Source organism: Mixophyes fleayi, unplaced genomic scaffold (genome assembly GCF_038048845.1).
Source record: "Mixophyes fleayi isolate aMixFle1 unplaced genomic scaffold, aMixFle1.hap1 Scaffold_35, whole genome shotgun sequence".
Taxonomy (NCBI): Eukaryota; Metazoa; Chordata; class Amphibia; order Anura; family Limnodynastidae; genus Mixophyes; species Mixophyes fleayi.
The window spans coordinates 1,939,908-1,955,475 of record NW_027447498.1 but is presented as its reverse complement, the minus strand read 5'-3'; the positions used below and the strand labels follow the sequence as shown (position 1 = coordinate 1,955,475).

General features: G+C 40.2%; 1 protein-coding gene across 1 annotated transcript; it reads left to right on the top strand.

The window, feature by feature from the left end:
- Window positions 1-8,304: 8,304 nt before the first annotated feature.
- On the top strand, window positions 8,305-10,514 carry LOC142131523 (uncharacterized). The gene is made up of 2 exons (XM_075194396.1): window positions 8,305-8,579; window positions 9,296-10,514. Exons 1-2 carry the CDS (start codon window positions 8,413-8,415, stop codon window positions 10,452-10,454), a joined length of 1,326 nt encoding a protein of 441 aa, XP_075050497.1. The 5' UTR covers window positions 8,305-8,412; the 3' UTR covers window positions 10,455-10,514.
- Window positions 10,515-15,568: the final 5,054 nt, after the last annotated feature.

The following is a 15,568-nucleotide window of genomic DNA, read 5'->3' as shown; positions in this document are numbered from 1 at the left end:
AAACTACAAAGCCTAGTACATCCCCCAAGGTACCGACTCCACCACGTGCTAGTGTGCGGATCAGGAGAGGAAGACGCCACCAGCCATAGCACTGATCCAGAACCCACACCAAAGAAAAAGAAAAAATATTTTTGTGGTAATGTTGTATTTGTAAGTCTTAGTTTTTTTTTCCCTTTATTATCTTCTTATTTGCACATTTAAACTTTGGTTTCTTAATGTCCTAATCCATTTTACTTTAACTTAAAGCAACATTTTATGCAATCTGGTAGTAGCAGTAGTGATTAACCGTTAAATACAGAATAAATAGTCCAAACTTTTATTGTTTTACTTAGGTAATTAGGTACAAATTCAAGTGACATGGTCCTGTGGTTATGTTGTATAATCTACAATATCATATTATTTTTTTTTGTTAAAAAAAAAACAGTCGCTGTACAGAGATCTCATTCATATCAGACCTTGCTCCAATAGAGCTTACAGTCTAAATTCCCTAACACGCACAGACAGACTAGGGTGAATTTGATAGCAGCCAATTAACCTACTAGTATGTTTTTGTAGGAGGAAACCGCAGCGCCCAGGGGAAAGTCACACAAACACGGGGAGAACATACAAGCTCCACACAGATAAGGCCATGGTCATTAATCGAACTTATGACCCCAGTGCTGTGAGGAAGAAGTGCTAACCAGTAAGCCACCGTGCACCCTCAAACTAGATTCACCCTAGTGCTGCAAGTCTAGGCTGGTAGTAATGGCAGGTCCACCCATTGCCACCTTAAAAGCGCCAATTGCACTCTGAGCAGTGTGAATGACGAGCTTAGCAGTTGCCGGCTTTTGCGTATTAGCAATTTAGAGGTGACGGCTATAACAGGTGTCGGTGATACTGTACATCTAATGGTATGTATATATTTACTCATTGTCACACTGATGCGTGATTTTTATGTCAGTGTCATTGTTGTTGGCATTACTGTCATCTGGAAAGTGACTACCACCACATCTGCTTTGGTCTATTCCAGCTTCTCTTCCTGAGCAGGTTGTTCTGCAAACTGTTCTGTGGGACATAATATACAATATATATATAATTTTACATTTCTCTGTTATTTTTTTAAACTGATATTACATCCAGTCAGTTTATTATGTAATAAAGCTGTAAATTATGTGTATTTTTAAATTATCTTTTCATACACTCAAAAATATTTTTAAAGAAATTAATAATCTATATGTATAAAAGAAGAAGTTTGTTTGTTTGTTTGCTTGTAGGCCAATATTTTACACACCTCTGTACCGATTCAGATGAAATGGGCAGATATTAAGGGATTTAGGGACCTGGTCGGACCTTCCATTGGTGTACACAGGACAGAAATTTGACCAGGGGAGCCTCTTCTGAGCCTTCCAGCCATCACACCTCCCATTGGTATACGCTGGCCAGAATTATGACCTGGGGAGAATGTTCTGAGCCTTCCACTAGATGGATTTGGACAAAAACCTCCCAGACAGGTAACATTGCTTCCAAGAAGGCATATTAGGGGATTAAGGTCCTGGTCGGATCTCCCATTGGTGTACACAGGCCAGAACTTTGACCCAGGGAGCCTGGTCTGGGCCTTTCACTAAATGGAATTGGTTTGTTTGCCTGTCCGATTATACATTCAGACACCCCTACACCAATTGGGTTGAAACCAATGTGAGGTGGTCCAGTTGGAATCTGGGCAGGTTATGGGGGGGTTAGGGTCCCGGTTGGACCTCCCATTGGTGTACGCTCGTCAGAACTTTGACCCGGGAAACCTATTTTGAGCTTCCATTGGATGGATTTGGACAAAAACTTCATAGACTAGTAACATTGGATCCCAGAAGACATTTTAAGGGGTAAAGGTCCCAGTCAGACCTGACATTGGTGTACCCTGGCCAGAACTTTGACCCTGGAGCCTGTTCTTCGCCTCCCACTGAATGGATTTGGAAAACATCTATATATATAAAATAAGAAGTTTGTATGTTTCTTTGTTTGTTGGCGAATATCTTCGACACCCCTGCACCGATTATGAAGAAACCGACTATGCTGGGCAGAACTTTGACTCGCGGATTTGGTTTCTTTGACTGTCTGGTTATGCACTTGGACACCCCTGTTCCGATTGGTATTAAACCAATGCAAGGTGGTCCAGTTGGATCCTGGCCAGGTTTTAGGAAGTTTCGGCTCCAGGTTAGACCTCCCGTTGGTGCACGCTGGGCAGAACTTTAACATGAGGAGCTTGGTCTGGGCCTTCCACTGGATGGATTTGGACGAAAACTGACTGGTAACACTGGATACCTTAAGACCTACCAAGGGGTTGAGGTCCTGGTCTGGACTCCCGTTGTTATACCCTGGCCAGAACTTTGACTCGAGGAGCCTGTTTTGGGCCTTCCTCTGGATGGATTTGGATAACGTTTAATATAAAAATGAAACCGAGACTGGGCAGCCACCTAATGGGTGTGTTGGAGTTTCTAAGCTGCTAATTATTTTTAAAATGTTGACACTTGCATCCAACTCATTGTTAACTTAAAAAACTTGAAGATTCAAATACGGCCATTGATCAAGTGGCTCCAGCGACTCTACATACTACATGTTGACATCGATGTCAGCCGTGGCACACTACAGCAACGCAAAAACTTCAAAACTTTCCCGTAAAGCAGAACGTCACTGGCGTAAATCTCGCACCTCTAATGACTTCTTCACATATACTTCTATCTACCGCTCCTATCGAAATGCTCTGGACACTGCAAAACAAACATACTTCCAATCTCTTATCTATGCTCAGGCTTTTAACCCCAAACGCCTTTTTAAGACATTTAAAGCTCTTCTCCATCCTCCCACCCCAAACCTTCCATCTACTATCATTGCCCAGGATCTTGCTTCCTATTTCAAGGACAAGATTGATAAGAACAGACTAGAATTGGTATACTCTTCCTCTACAAGCAATCGGCTCAATTCCTTCCCACTAACCTCTGACACCCTCTCTTCATTTGATCCCACAAATGAAGAGAAAATTTCTACTCTCTTCTTATCCTCCTACTCTATCTCTTGTCCTCTTGATCCTATTCCCTCGCAAATTGGTAGATCCCTGTCTCCTGTGCTCATCTCACCTCTAACAAAAATCTGTAATCTCTCGCTCTCTACTGGCATCTTTCCATCACTATACAAGCATGCAGTGATTACTCCTATTCTAAAAATACAAGATTCCGACCCTTACTCTCTCTCAAATTACCGTCCCATCTCTCAGCTGCCGTGCCCCTCCAAGCTTCTAGACAGACTTGCCTACACTCGCCTCACACTCTTCCTTTCCGCAAACAACCTGTTGGATCCTCTTCAGTCTGGCTTTCGTTCTCAACACTCCACAGAGACTGCGTTGACTAAGGTTGTCAATGATCTAATCACTGCTAAAACTAAACGCCATTACTCTCTCCTAATTCTCCTGGATCTCTCGGCTGCATTTGACACCGTTGACCACTCTCTTCTCATACAAACGCTGTAATCCCTAGGACTTCAAGACACTGTTCTATCCTGGTTCTCATCCTACCTATCTAATCCCTCTTTTAGTGTTAATTTCTCTGGATCCACCTTTGCTCCGCTTCCTTTATCAGTTGGAGACCACAAGGCTCAGTGCTAGGTCCTCTGCTATTCTCTATCTACACCACTTCTCTTGGAAAACTAATAAGCTCCTTTGGATTTCAGTATCATCTCTATGCGGATAATACACAAATTTATCTATCCTCTCCTGATCTCTCACCATCTGTGTTGTCTCGCGTTACTGACTGTCTTTCTGCCATTTCATCTTGGATGTCTTCTCGCTAACTCGAAACTCAATCTTTCAAAAACAGAATTAATAATATACCCACCCAAAAACAGAAGCTTCCTGCCTGACATTTCTATTTCTGTTGATAACATGACCATAAATCCCACCCCGCAAGCTCGTTGCCTAGGTGTAATCCTTGACTCACAACTGTCATTTATCCCCCACATCAACTCTATATCTAAATCATGTTACATACACCTAAAGAACATTTCCAGAATACGCACATATCTGACACAAGACACCGCAAAAACATTAATTCATGCACTCATCATCTCCCGCATCGACTATTGCAATTCCCTCCTTACTGGTCTTCCCAAAATCAGACTTGAACCCCTACAATCTATTTTGCACGCAGCGGCTAGATTGAATTTCCTTACAAACCGTTATTCCTCTGCTGAGCCACTCTGTCAGTCTCTACATTGGTTGCCTGTATTTCAACGAATCCAATATAAAATTCTTCTAATAACATACAAGGCCATCAACAAAATTGCACCGACATAGATTTCCTCACTTGTCTCAAAATATCTCCCTACTCGACACCTCCGTTCTGCACAAGATCTGCGTATCTCTTCCACTCTCATCACATCCTCCCATTCTCGGTTACAGAATTTTTTCTGGGCTGCACCCACTTTGTGGAATTCCCTCCCTCGCACAGTAAGACTTTCCTCTAGTCTTCAAACCTTCAAGCGTTCTCTGAAAACCCACCTCTTCAGACAAGGTTATTGTCACAGATTTGGGTATTTGCTTACTGGTTTTTGCACTACTCACCCAAGAGGCGCATAGTCTAACGTGTTCCTGGTCTTCACCAGGGACCCCCACAAGAGAGTGTGGTCTTAGCTGCAGGGAGCACGCAGGTCGCGGTCCTCAGAGGGAGTAACCAGTGAAGCAGTAGATGAAAGCGGTGTCGTACAGGCCGGGTCCAAACCGAGAAATCAGGAGATGCCACAGGGGAAGTCCAAAGCCGTAGTCAGGGTAGCACAGGAGGAAGTATCCAATCAAGCCGAGGTCAAATTCACAGGGAGCACAGAACAGGAGTAGTCAGTAACAAGCCGGGTAATACACAGGAACGCTGGAGCTAGGATGAGACCTAATACTCTGGCACTCACCATGTGCCAGAGTGAGGCTTTTATACAGCTGTAGTCCAATCATTGGCGGTGGTGACGCTAAACACCACCGCCGGAATTACTGGGAAGCGTTCCGTTGCCTAGCAACGGAACGCGTGACCGCCGACCCGGAAGCTCGGCAACAGAAGCAGACGTCCGTCTCTGTGCGGCAGACATGATATTCCTCAACCATCACCTTAATTTCCCTAGATTACCCTATTACTATCCTCTACACTGCTAACACAAGACAACAACCTTCTGACCAACATTGGTACACACACAGCCCACTCAGTACTTTTACCTTTGCGTTCTAGCTGGTCCATTGTGTAATATGATGTAGCACATGCCCTTGTGTTTCTAACTCCCATTGTCCCATAGATTGTAAGCTTGTGAGCAGGGTTCTCTTACCTCTCTGTATGTATTACCCAGTATTGTCTTATTAATGTTTGTTCCCAATTGTAAAGCGCTACGGAATTTGCTGTAGAGAGCACAGAGACACACACACACAGACACAAACACACACACATGTGGCACACACACAAACACAGATAGACACACAGATACACACACACACACACACACACAGAGACACACACACAGACAGACAGACACACACACACACATACACACAGAAAGACACACACACACACACATAACTCACACAGATATACACACACACAGACATACACTCGCACAGACATACACTCGCACAGACATACACACACACACACAGACATACACTCACACAGACACACACACACAGACATACACTCGCACAGACATACACTCGCTCAGACACACACACACACACAGACAGACACACACACACAAACACAGATAGACACACAGATACACACACACAGAGAGACACACACACAAACACTCAGACAGACAGACACACACACACACAGAAAGACACACACACACACACACATACACTCACACAGACATACACACACACACACAGACATACACTCACACAGACACACACACACAGACATACACTCGCACAGACATACACTCGCACAGACACACACACACACACACACACACACATACACTCACACAGACACACACACACAGACATACACTCGCACAGACATACACTCGCTCAGACACACACACACACACACACACACACACACACACACAGACACACACACACAGACATACACTCACACAGACACACACACAGACATACACACACACACACATACACACACACACACACACACCCCTACACCTACCCTCTGGCATGTAACTACTCACTCACCTCAGGACTCACATCCAGGCAGTGTTACCAGAAGACTATATTTTTTTCTGGCTTATACATCTCCTGCTGATCTGTAATATACTATAATATAATGTAATGCAATAATATAATGTAATATAATGCAATATACTATAATATATTATAATGTAATGTAATATAATATAATGTCATATAATGATAATATAATATAATACAATGTAATGTAAAAATATAATATAATACAATGTAATGTAATAATATAATATAATATAATAAATAATATAATGTAATGTAATAATATAATATAATACAATGTAATATAATAATATAATATAATATAATATAATACAATGTAATGTAATAATATAATATAATATAATACAATGTAATGTAATAATATAATATAATATAATAAATAATATAATGTAATGTAATAATATAATATAATACAATGTAATATAATAATATAATATAATATAATATAATACAATGTAATGTAATAATATAATATAATATAATACAATGTAATGTAATAATATAATATAATGTAATGTAATAATATAATATAATACAATGTAATGTAATAATATAATATAATATAATACAATGTAATGTAATAATATAATATAATATAATAAATGATATAATGATTTTGTATTTCTTACATAAAGAAAATAATTACACTAATCTGATTTAGCATGGTTTTACAAGCAGCTAATTTAGCTTGACATCAAGTGAGAGGGTGAAATATAACCTCCACCCCTGTTACAGACATCCTAACAGTGGGTAAACATAACAGTTTGCTAACAAATGCATGTGTACACCACCCACTAATAACTGAATAAAATGTTTAAGATTTTATAGACACTTTGAATATTATATGAATAGATGGAAGATAACAAATAGATTGTCACTTTAATAATTGCTATTTAAAACTGTTCCATATATATGAGAAATGTATCCAGATTAGGGGTTACTATAAACAGTATACTATATTCCCCTGTTTTTTCCCATACACACACAATATATTCTCTCTAGAAATTAAAATTGAATATTACAATATATTTTTATACTTTTTTATTTACACTTTGAATCTCAAAGAAAGACTTTAACTACAGATATGGTTCTCTCACTATGACATAGGGAATCAAGATAAACCTGACTTTTATATTTATAAGTCATTTTATAATCTTAGTGTTATAAATTGTACTGATTTTTCCATATTATAAGCCTATAAAACCAATAGCAGGATGCAGACTTATTTTCTAATAGAAAGGTGTGTGGCTTCTCTATATGTTCCACTTTACTGGTAGCTGCTGCTTAGTGACTGCCTGTTCAGTTGTATTATTGGTAATGGTTTGTCATGGTGGCTTAGTGGTTAGCACTTCTGCCTCACAGCACTGGAGTCATTAATTTGATTCCTGACCATGGCCTTATCTGTGTGGAGTTTGTATGTTCTCCCCGTGTTTGCGTGGGTTTCCTCCGGGTGCTCCAGTTTACTCCCACACTCCAAAACTATACTGGTAGGTTAATTGGCTGCTTTCAAATTGACCCTAGTTTCTCTGTCTGTGTGTGCGTGTGTTAGGGAATTTAGACTGTAAGCTCCAATGGGGCAGGAACTGATGTGAGTGTGTTCTCTGTATACAGCGCTGCGTAATTAGTGGCTCTATATAAATAGCTGCTGATGATGATGGTGGTGGGCTTTGGGTTAGTTAGACTCTTGCACCCACACACACATTTAGCTAGCTGCACCGGGACATTGAGTCGTGTGGCATCCTGTGAACGTCATAACAGAGAAGGACCAGACAATAAGAAGCCAGCAATGTACTTTTGTAGTGTACTCCATACTCCATACTTGGGGAAATATTATTGCGTTTTTAAAGGACATTGCTTATTGGAATGTGAACTTATCCTTTATATCCCTTTTACTTCAATTGCCTATAGTTTGTCTTTACAGTCTTGTTGGTGTCTTAGTATATTGTTTTGCTGTCTTTTTATAAAGGCTAAACAAAGGCTAAACAACTGATCAGCTTATTTACACTTCTGAAAATGATTTTTGCATGACCGTGCTTAAATCATATTTTTTTTTATATAGTTTTCTGATCAGACACCGAGTTGTTTTTTGTTTTGTTTTGTTTTTTTGACATACTAGAATTCTATGTGAGAATAGTTTAGAATAATCTTCTTTTCTGACTCTCTTCCACAGGCGCCAAGGCTCTCATGTCTTTGTACACTGTAAGATGGGTGTCTCTCGCTCAGCCTCCACCGTTATCGCTTATGCCATGAAGGAGTATGAGTGGAAGTTAGAAGAAGCTTTAAAACACGTAAAGGACAGAAGGAACATTGTACAACCTAATGCTGGTTTCCTGCGACAATTGCAGACATACCTAGGTATCCTAGGAGCAAGGTAAGCAACATGGAGAACATGGACTTATAATTCTTTTATCATAAGACATTTTTAGAACCATATTTGTATAAATTTATTCTACAAATCGATGTACACACACAATCCCAGGAACTTTTTGGTCATGTTTTAATGTCACTTTATAATCTTTGGGTTTAATGCAGATTGATAATAATCTTCACTGGTAGCCTCTCCTTTGCATACAGATTAAATTACACATCATTCAATATGTATTTAGGAACAGGAGTTAAAAGGTGGTAATAGGTCAGATTTTTTTTTTCATCTATGATTTAGATTTTCCTTTCCACATGTATCTAAAATCCAAAATATCTGGATAGTTACTAACTCTCAGCGTTGAGATTGCCTAATAAGAATCCACTGGTTAAATACAAGGACCAGTTTTGGTCTAACATTTCATCAAAATTCCATTTTTATGTTTGTTTTTACACTTTATTGAACGTTAGGTTTCTTAAAAAGTGTTTTTTTTTATCCATATAATAATTTTAATAAAAGTTACATATTCGAAATCATCCAACGAATTAGTTTTGCTTTGATTCCATAATAAACAAAGCAATTGACAAATAAGGTGTGGAAATTTTGTGTGGATTTGGGTTAATGTGAAATCTACCAATAGCAAAAAATTAGTCGACTTAGTGATCTAAGTGAACACCCTAATCTTTTCCTATTTTTCTCCATGTCGTCCCTCATACCAATTGTAGTAAGCAACGGCACAATTATCTGTGGAAACCCAATGCAGAGGCACCTATCTCACGGATGCCCTTCCCTCTAGACCCTTTGTTTGATTCAACTACATTGCGCCCTACATCTACAAAGAGGAAAATGAACTTGCGTGCTCTCATGAGGTCCATCAGTGAGATGGACACAACAGACGCCGTTCCAGAGTCACAGGAGAGAAGAGGTCAAGAACAGAGCCAACCAGGAAAGTTGGACATTGTGTCTGAAGGGCAGCAGGGTGTGCCAGAGCAAGTGCACATTGTGTCTGAAGGGCAGCAGAGTGTGCCAGAGCAAGTGGACATTGTGTCTGAAGGGCAGCAGGATATGCCAGAGAAGGTGGACACTGTGTCTGAAGGGCAGCAGAGTTTGCCAGAGCAAGTGGACATTGTGTCTGAAGGGCAGCAGAGTGTGCCAGAGCAAGTAGACATTGTGTCTGAAGGGCAGCAGGATGTGCCAGAGAAGGTGGACACTGTGTCTGAAGGGCAGCAGGGTGTGCCAGAGCAAGTGCACATTGTGTCTGAAGGGCAGCAGAGTGTGCCAGAGCAAGTGGACATTGTGTCTGAAGGGCAGCAGGATATGCCAGAGAAGGTGGACACTGTGTCTGAAGGGCAGCAGAGTTTGCCAGAGCAAGTGGACATTGTGTCTGAAGGGCAGCAGAGTGTGCCAGAGCAAGTAGACATTGTGTCTGAAGGGCAGCAGGATGTGCCAGAGAAGGTGGACACTGTGTCTGAAGGGCAGCAGAGTGTGCCAGAGAAGGTGGACACTGTGTCTGAAGGGCAGCAGGATGTGCCAGAGCATTTGGACACTGTGTCTGAAGGACAACAGAGTGTGTCAGAGCAGGTGGACATTGTGTCTGAAGGGCAGCAGGATGTGCCAGAGAAGGTGGACATTGTGTCTGAATGGCAGCAGAGTGTGTCAGAGCAGTTGGACAGCGTGTCTTCGATGGATGACAGTTTATTTGACAGCCAAGAGAGCTATATGGACCAAGAAGAGAGTGTAAGGAAGTATCCAGACACTGATGTCCAAAAATTAGGAGAAACCTTAACAGACGTCAACACAAATCATGATGAGAGCACCTCTGTGGATGAGGTGAGCGCAAATATAACAGAACCTGTTAGCTATACGTACATATACAATGTGTAGGCGCTGTAGGGACCCTGATTGGATTAATACAGCTACGCTGCAGCTCTCACGGAGCAGGATCTGGACCTGCCAGAAAACAAACGTAGGACAACAGAATTGAGAGAGCATAAAACATAGATGATATAAACATATATATAAGCTAACATATCTAGTATATCACATATAAAACCTATTAAAAATATTGGACTAATATTGAATTAGTCTAAGCAATGTCCTAGGTGTTGTCCTCTGTGAAATCCCAGTGTTAGAATTCTCAATTTATTATCCAAATCTGGTAAATAAGCAATGTCCAGAGAAATAAATATATAGCAAAGAGTTCACCACTGAAACAAATGCTGGATAAAACTGTTAGCTATAAGCCTTAATTACTAAGACATTCCAATCTTATAGGCCGCTATCACATGGGGGTATTTGGACACCTTGCAGTTAAATGACATTTCAAAACTCTAGTGGTGACACACATAGTAGCTTGTTTAGAAGAGGACGCATATGTGCTCAGAACGTACGTAGGCAAAAGATGCATTTGACAGAGAGCATATTTGTGTGCATATATTGAGTCGGACGTATCTCAAGATATGTTCTGCTCAAAAACAGTAGTATGTGCTCCAGGTGTACATCTGTCATAACAAGTGTGTATACTACTCCCCACATAGGCATAGAATAGAGATGTGGCTTCACTGTGTTAGTAGCAAATGCTAGTCACATTGCTCAATAATAATAATAATAATAATAATAAAAATGATAATAGAATGAATTGTTATATACACAAGAGAGAATAGTATATCAACAGTGTTACTAATAAATGTGAAATTTAAATATAAATACAAATTAAATTAAATGCAAACATCTTTTGTTTTCCTCTTTAAAACTCCATCTTACCTGGCCTCTTTAGATAAGCAATAGGCTCAATTTTATGTGGGAATGTGTAAGAAGGAGATTAATCAGAGGGAGACAGACTGCGAGACTCTAGGCATAGAGCCAGGGGGCCCAGACCTGATGGAATTTGTCTTCTTTGTCCCATAGTAATGAGGTGATCTTTTCCATGTTGGCTATAAACCATATATATGAACTTAAAGAAGAGACGCGAGGAGGCTCCACCCGCTTCCAAGATTTAGCTATCAGGCATTTGGCAGCTGCCAACACGTGTGAGACTAGCTTCGCAGAGTGGGTATCAAGGTCTTGTATAGGATAACAAAGTAAGAAGGACCACGTGTTCTTCCTAATAGGGCATTGGAGAAGGGAGGAGAGAAGTCTCGCAACCCTATCCCAGAAGGAGGAAATAACAGGGCAAGACCACCAGATGTGTACGAGGGTGCCTCGGTGACCACAATTTCAGCACATTTTAACATTTAGTCTGTTCTAAAAGAATTGCACAAAAATTGTGACAGCTGTCATAAAATGAACTACAAATTCCACGGGAAAGGCCATTTCCGCAATTACATCAAATTACAGAGACTTCTGTAATGGTGGATTCCAGTGGGGATGAATTAGTATTGTGTGTGGATGATGTACACACTGATGAGGGTGAGGATGATGACAGTATAGATTGCAGGTGCTGGGATCTAGCTGAGAGAAGGGAGCTAGCTGATGATAGTATGCTTGTTAATATTTTGGATAGAATGTTGGCAATTTTATGTTTTTCTACAGTAAAGTTTCACCTTTATTAGAGAGGTGATTTTTTCTTAAAGATGTACAAGCTTTTTTTTTTACATTTTTGTTTCCTTGACTTAAAACCACTATGCACTTGAACATAGGCTTTAACATATGACATAGAGGGATTAGTTTAATCATGACTGAAGACTGGAAAGTGACAAGAACACTGCTACCCCTGTTTCTGTGTGACCAACGGCACTGAGACTGGAGAGTGACAAAAACAATGTTACTGAATACTGGAGAGTGACAAGAACAATGTGACTGGAGACTGGAGAGTGACAAGGACACTGCTACCCCACCTGTTTCTGTATGAGCTATGGCACAGTAGAATGTCACTTTTAAGAACACTGATAGCCCTATTATTACAATTTCTTTTTCAGCACTAAACACTGCCACCTCTCCTATTTCTGGGTGAGCTATGGCACAGTAAAATGTGATTGGAGACTTTTAAAAACACTGCCAGTCCTATTATTTGAATTTCTGTGTCAGCACTAAACACTGACACCTCTCCTATTTCTGTGCGAGTTATAGCACAGTACAATGTGACTGCACATGTTGAAGAACACTGACAGCCCTATTGTTTCTATTCCCGCAAAGACAATTAGCAATGTAGCAATGGAACATAGACTGTAGATTGGAAACAACAATGGGACCTCTCCTGTTTCTGTGTGAGCTATAACTCAGTAGAATGTCACTGGAGACTTTTAAGAAAACTGCCACCCCTCCTCTTTTTTAGATATGACGCTGCCAACTGCACTAGAGACTGCCAAGAACCGTGCTACCCCTTTTGTGTCCCTCTGTGAAATGGCGCAGAATCTCCGTGGAGGGTGGTACTTATAGAATCCATGACTTGCAAGATCCGACAACGCAACAATAATGTTTTGCCTCGTTTTCACTTCCGAGGGCGCGTGAAATTACAGAGCCGGCTCAGTTCAGTACTCGGATCTGCGAAGTTCAGGTGGGCTCAGTTCTTGGAGAATCAAACCCGAGCATCTCTAATTGTTGTATCTGGAGTATGCAGTAATCTTTAGCTCATCTGTAGTGTATAGTGTAGTGTAGTGAGATCCTTTATAATATTTGGATGATGTAGTCTGTGGAGGATGTAGTGAGTTCCTCGTTAGTATCAGTAGGATGTAATGCGATCATCTACAATGAATAGAGGATGAGGCACAATATTTTGTAGTAAATAAAGGATATAGTGAGGTCCACTGTGGTATCCAGAGAATGTAAGGTGATCCTCTGTAGTATCTGAATGATTTAGTGAAATCCACTGTAATATCTGGATGAGGTGATGAGATGTTCTGTCGTATCTGGAGGATGTAGAGAAACTGTCTGTAGTATCTGGAGGATGCATTGAGACTCTTTGTAATATCTGGAGGATGCATTGAGACTCTCTGTAGTATCTGGAGGATGTAGTGAAACTCTCTGTAGTATCTGGAGGATGCATTGATACTCTTTGTAGTATCTGGAGGATGCATTGAGACTCTTTGTAATGTCTGGAGGATGCATTGAGACTCTCTGTAGTATCTGGAGGATGTAGTGAAACTCTATAGTAGCTGAATGATTTAGTGAAACTCTCTGTAGTCTCTGGAGGATGTAGTGAAACCCTTTATAGTATCTGGAGCAGTGGGCTGGTATACGGTGATACTTCTACCACCTTGATTGCAAACTCCAGTCACTTACATTTTTCATACCATCACTTCTATATTTCCACTTCTCCCACTGATCTGGATAATTTATTGAATTCCTCCATAGCATTTGGAGGATGTACTGTGATTCTCTATAGTGTCTGGAGGATCCCACGAGGCTTGGATAATTCTAAACATGTGTTATGGAAGTTTCTTGTAGAGGCAAAACACAATTTTCAGTCTTGGTCTCATACATATGTTCATATTACTTGTGCGACACCACTCAGAGGAAAAAGACATGTGTGAAACCACTGGGACAGACCCTGTCCACCTGTGCGGCATCATATAGGATATTGAAGACATATACTTTACACAAATGCATTCATGATTATTTCCAGTGTGAAATATATGTACAAATACATTGATTCCCTTCTTTCAGGTTAAAGTCTATGGGACCAGGATTGAGATCCTAAATAAGAAGGGGGTAAAGCGCACAGCCACATACCTGCCAGAAGTAGCCAAAGAACAAGATGCGTCTTCCTTTTTGTCTCCATATAACTAGGAATATTCCTGTTTGGCTGACGATTGATGATTGTACCAACTGCAGCAACGTGTCAGTCAGTTCTTTGGGCTGACAATCAGAGGATATATGAAGCATTGCACTGCTGTAACAAAACATTTGTGTTGTCTTATGTTACACAATGAAGTATGACAAAGAAACATATTATCAGCATGACCTAAAATAAATCTTACATTTCCATCATGTGCCTTAGGAATAGTAATGATTTGTTACCAAGAGTAGGTTGACTGTTTATCAATCTTTCAGAGATTTTCAAATTAGTACTTACAGAATCCTGAGCGATACACTAATAAAAGCAAAACTATACTCCATGTAAGCACTAATCACTTAGATCCTGTCGGAAGCTAAAGCAAAGACAATGTGTTTAATTGTTTTTATATTTAAAATAAAAAAAAGAAAGAAAATACATGGAATGTAGGAATAACATGGGAGGACATTATTATGTCGATGCCATCAAAAGCCAGATAAATGGAATTAGCTTTCAGAAACTTATTGAAGATATCTATAAAATGACAGTCAAATCATTTAATCTTTTATACAAAGTTGGTTAGTTATTTATAAGATCATGAACAAAACTCACATTCAAAAAGCATGAAAACCACATATATGTGATGTGGTTGTTATTATATACCAGACAACGTACACACTGTTTCCAATAACTACTGTCTTGCTGAAGATAATAGTATTTGTAGGTTACTGAGAGCTGGAGAGCCCAGTACAAACTGTAGAAAACATGTAGCTGGCTTGAAGTAACTGCATTTCTATGTATGCTCTGTGCAGTTTCAGGGACTTGCTTCTTCTACTATCTACCTCTCAGACTATGGCTTCCTGCTTTTCTCGATTCCCACCTCACATGGAGACTGTTGTCCTGTCACACGCATTGTGTTCTCATTTGCACAAACATTCAAATGGACACCCCGAGCCTTTCACAAAATCACCACACTCATTCCTGAGATAATCTGAAAATTCTAATGATCTGATTAGCATCAGATTGCTCTATGCCTGACTGTTTGGTCAGCTATAAATAGAAGGGTTGAAATATGAATACAATATGGTGCTCAGCCCTTAGTCAAACACACCTTAAATTATGGAGATAAGCAGTAAACAGAGGAAAGGAGAAGGAATAGGAAAAAAAACAGGCATTGGATTGTTACAGAAACTGACATAAGCTTTCAGAGCTGGTGGCAGAAGTCTTCACCTATAGCAGCCGCCTTTTCCATAGAGTTAGGTGCACTCACAGGTGCTCAGATGGC

Coding starts and splice junctions, on each gene's coding strand:
- LOC142131523 (XM_075194396.1), top strand. CDS start 8,413: ATGGGTGTCTCTCGCTCAGCCTCCACCGTTATCGCTTATGCCATGAAG. Junction 8,580..9,295: donor CTAGGTATCCTAGGAGCAAG/GTAAGCAACATG, acceptor TACCAATTGTAG/TAAGCAACGGCACAATTATC.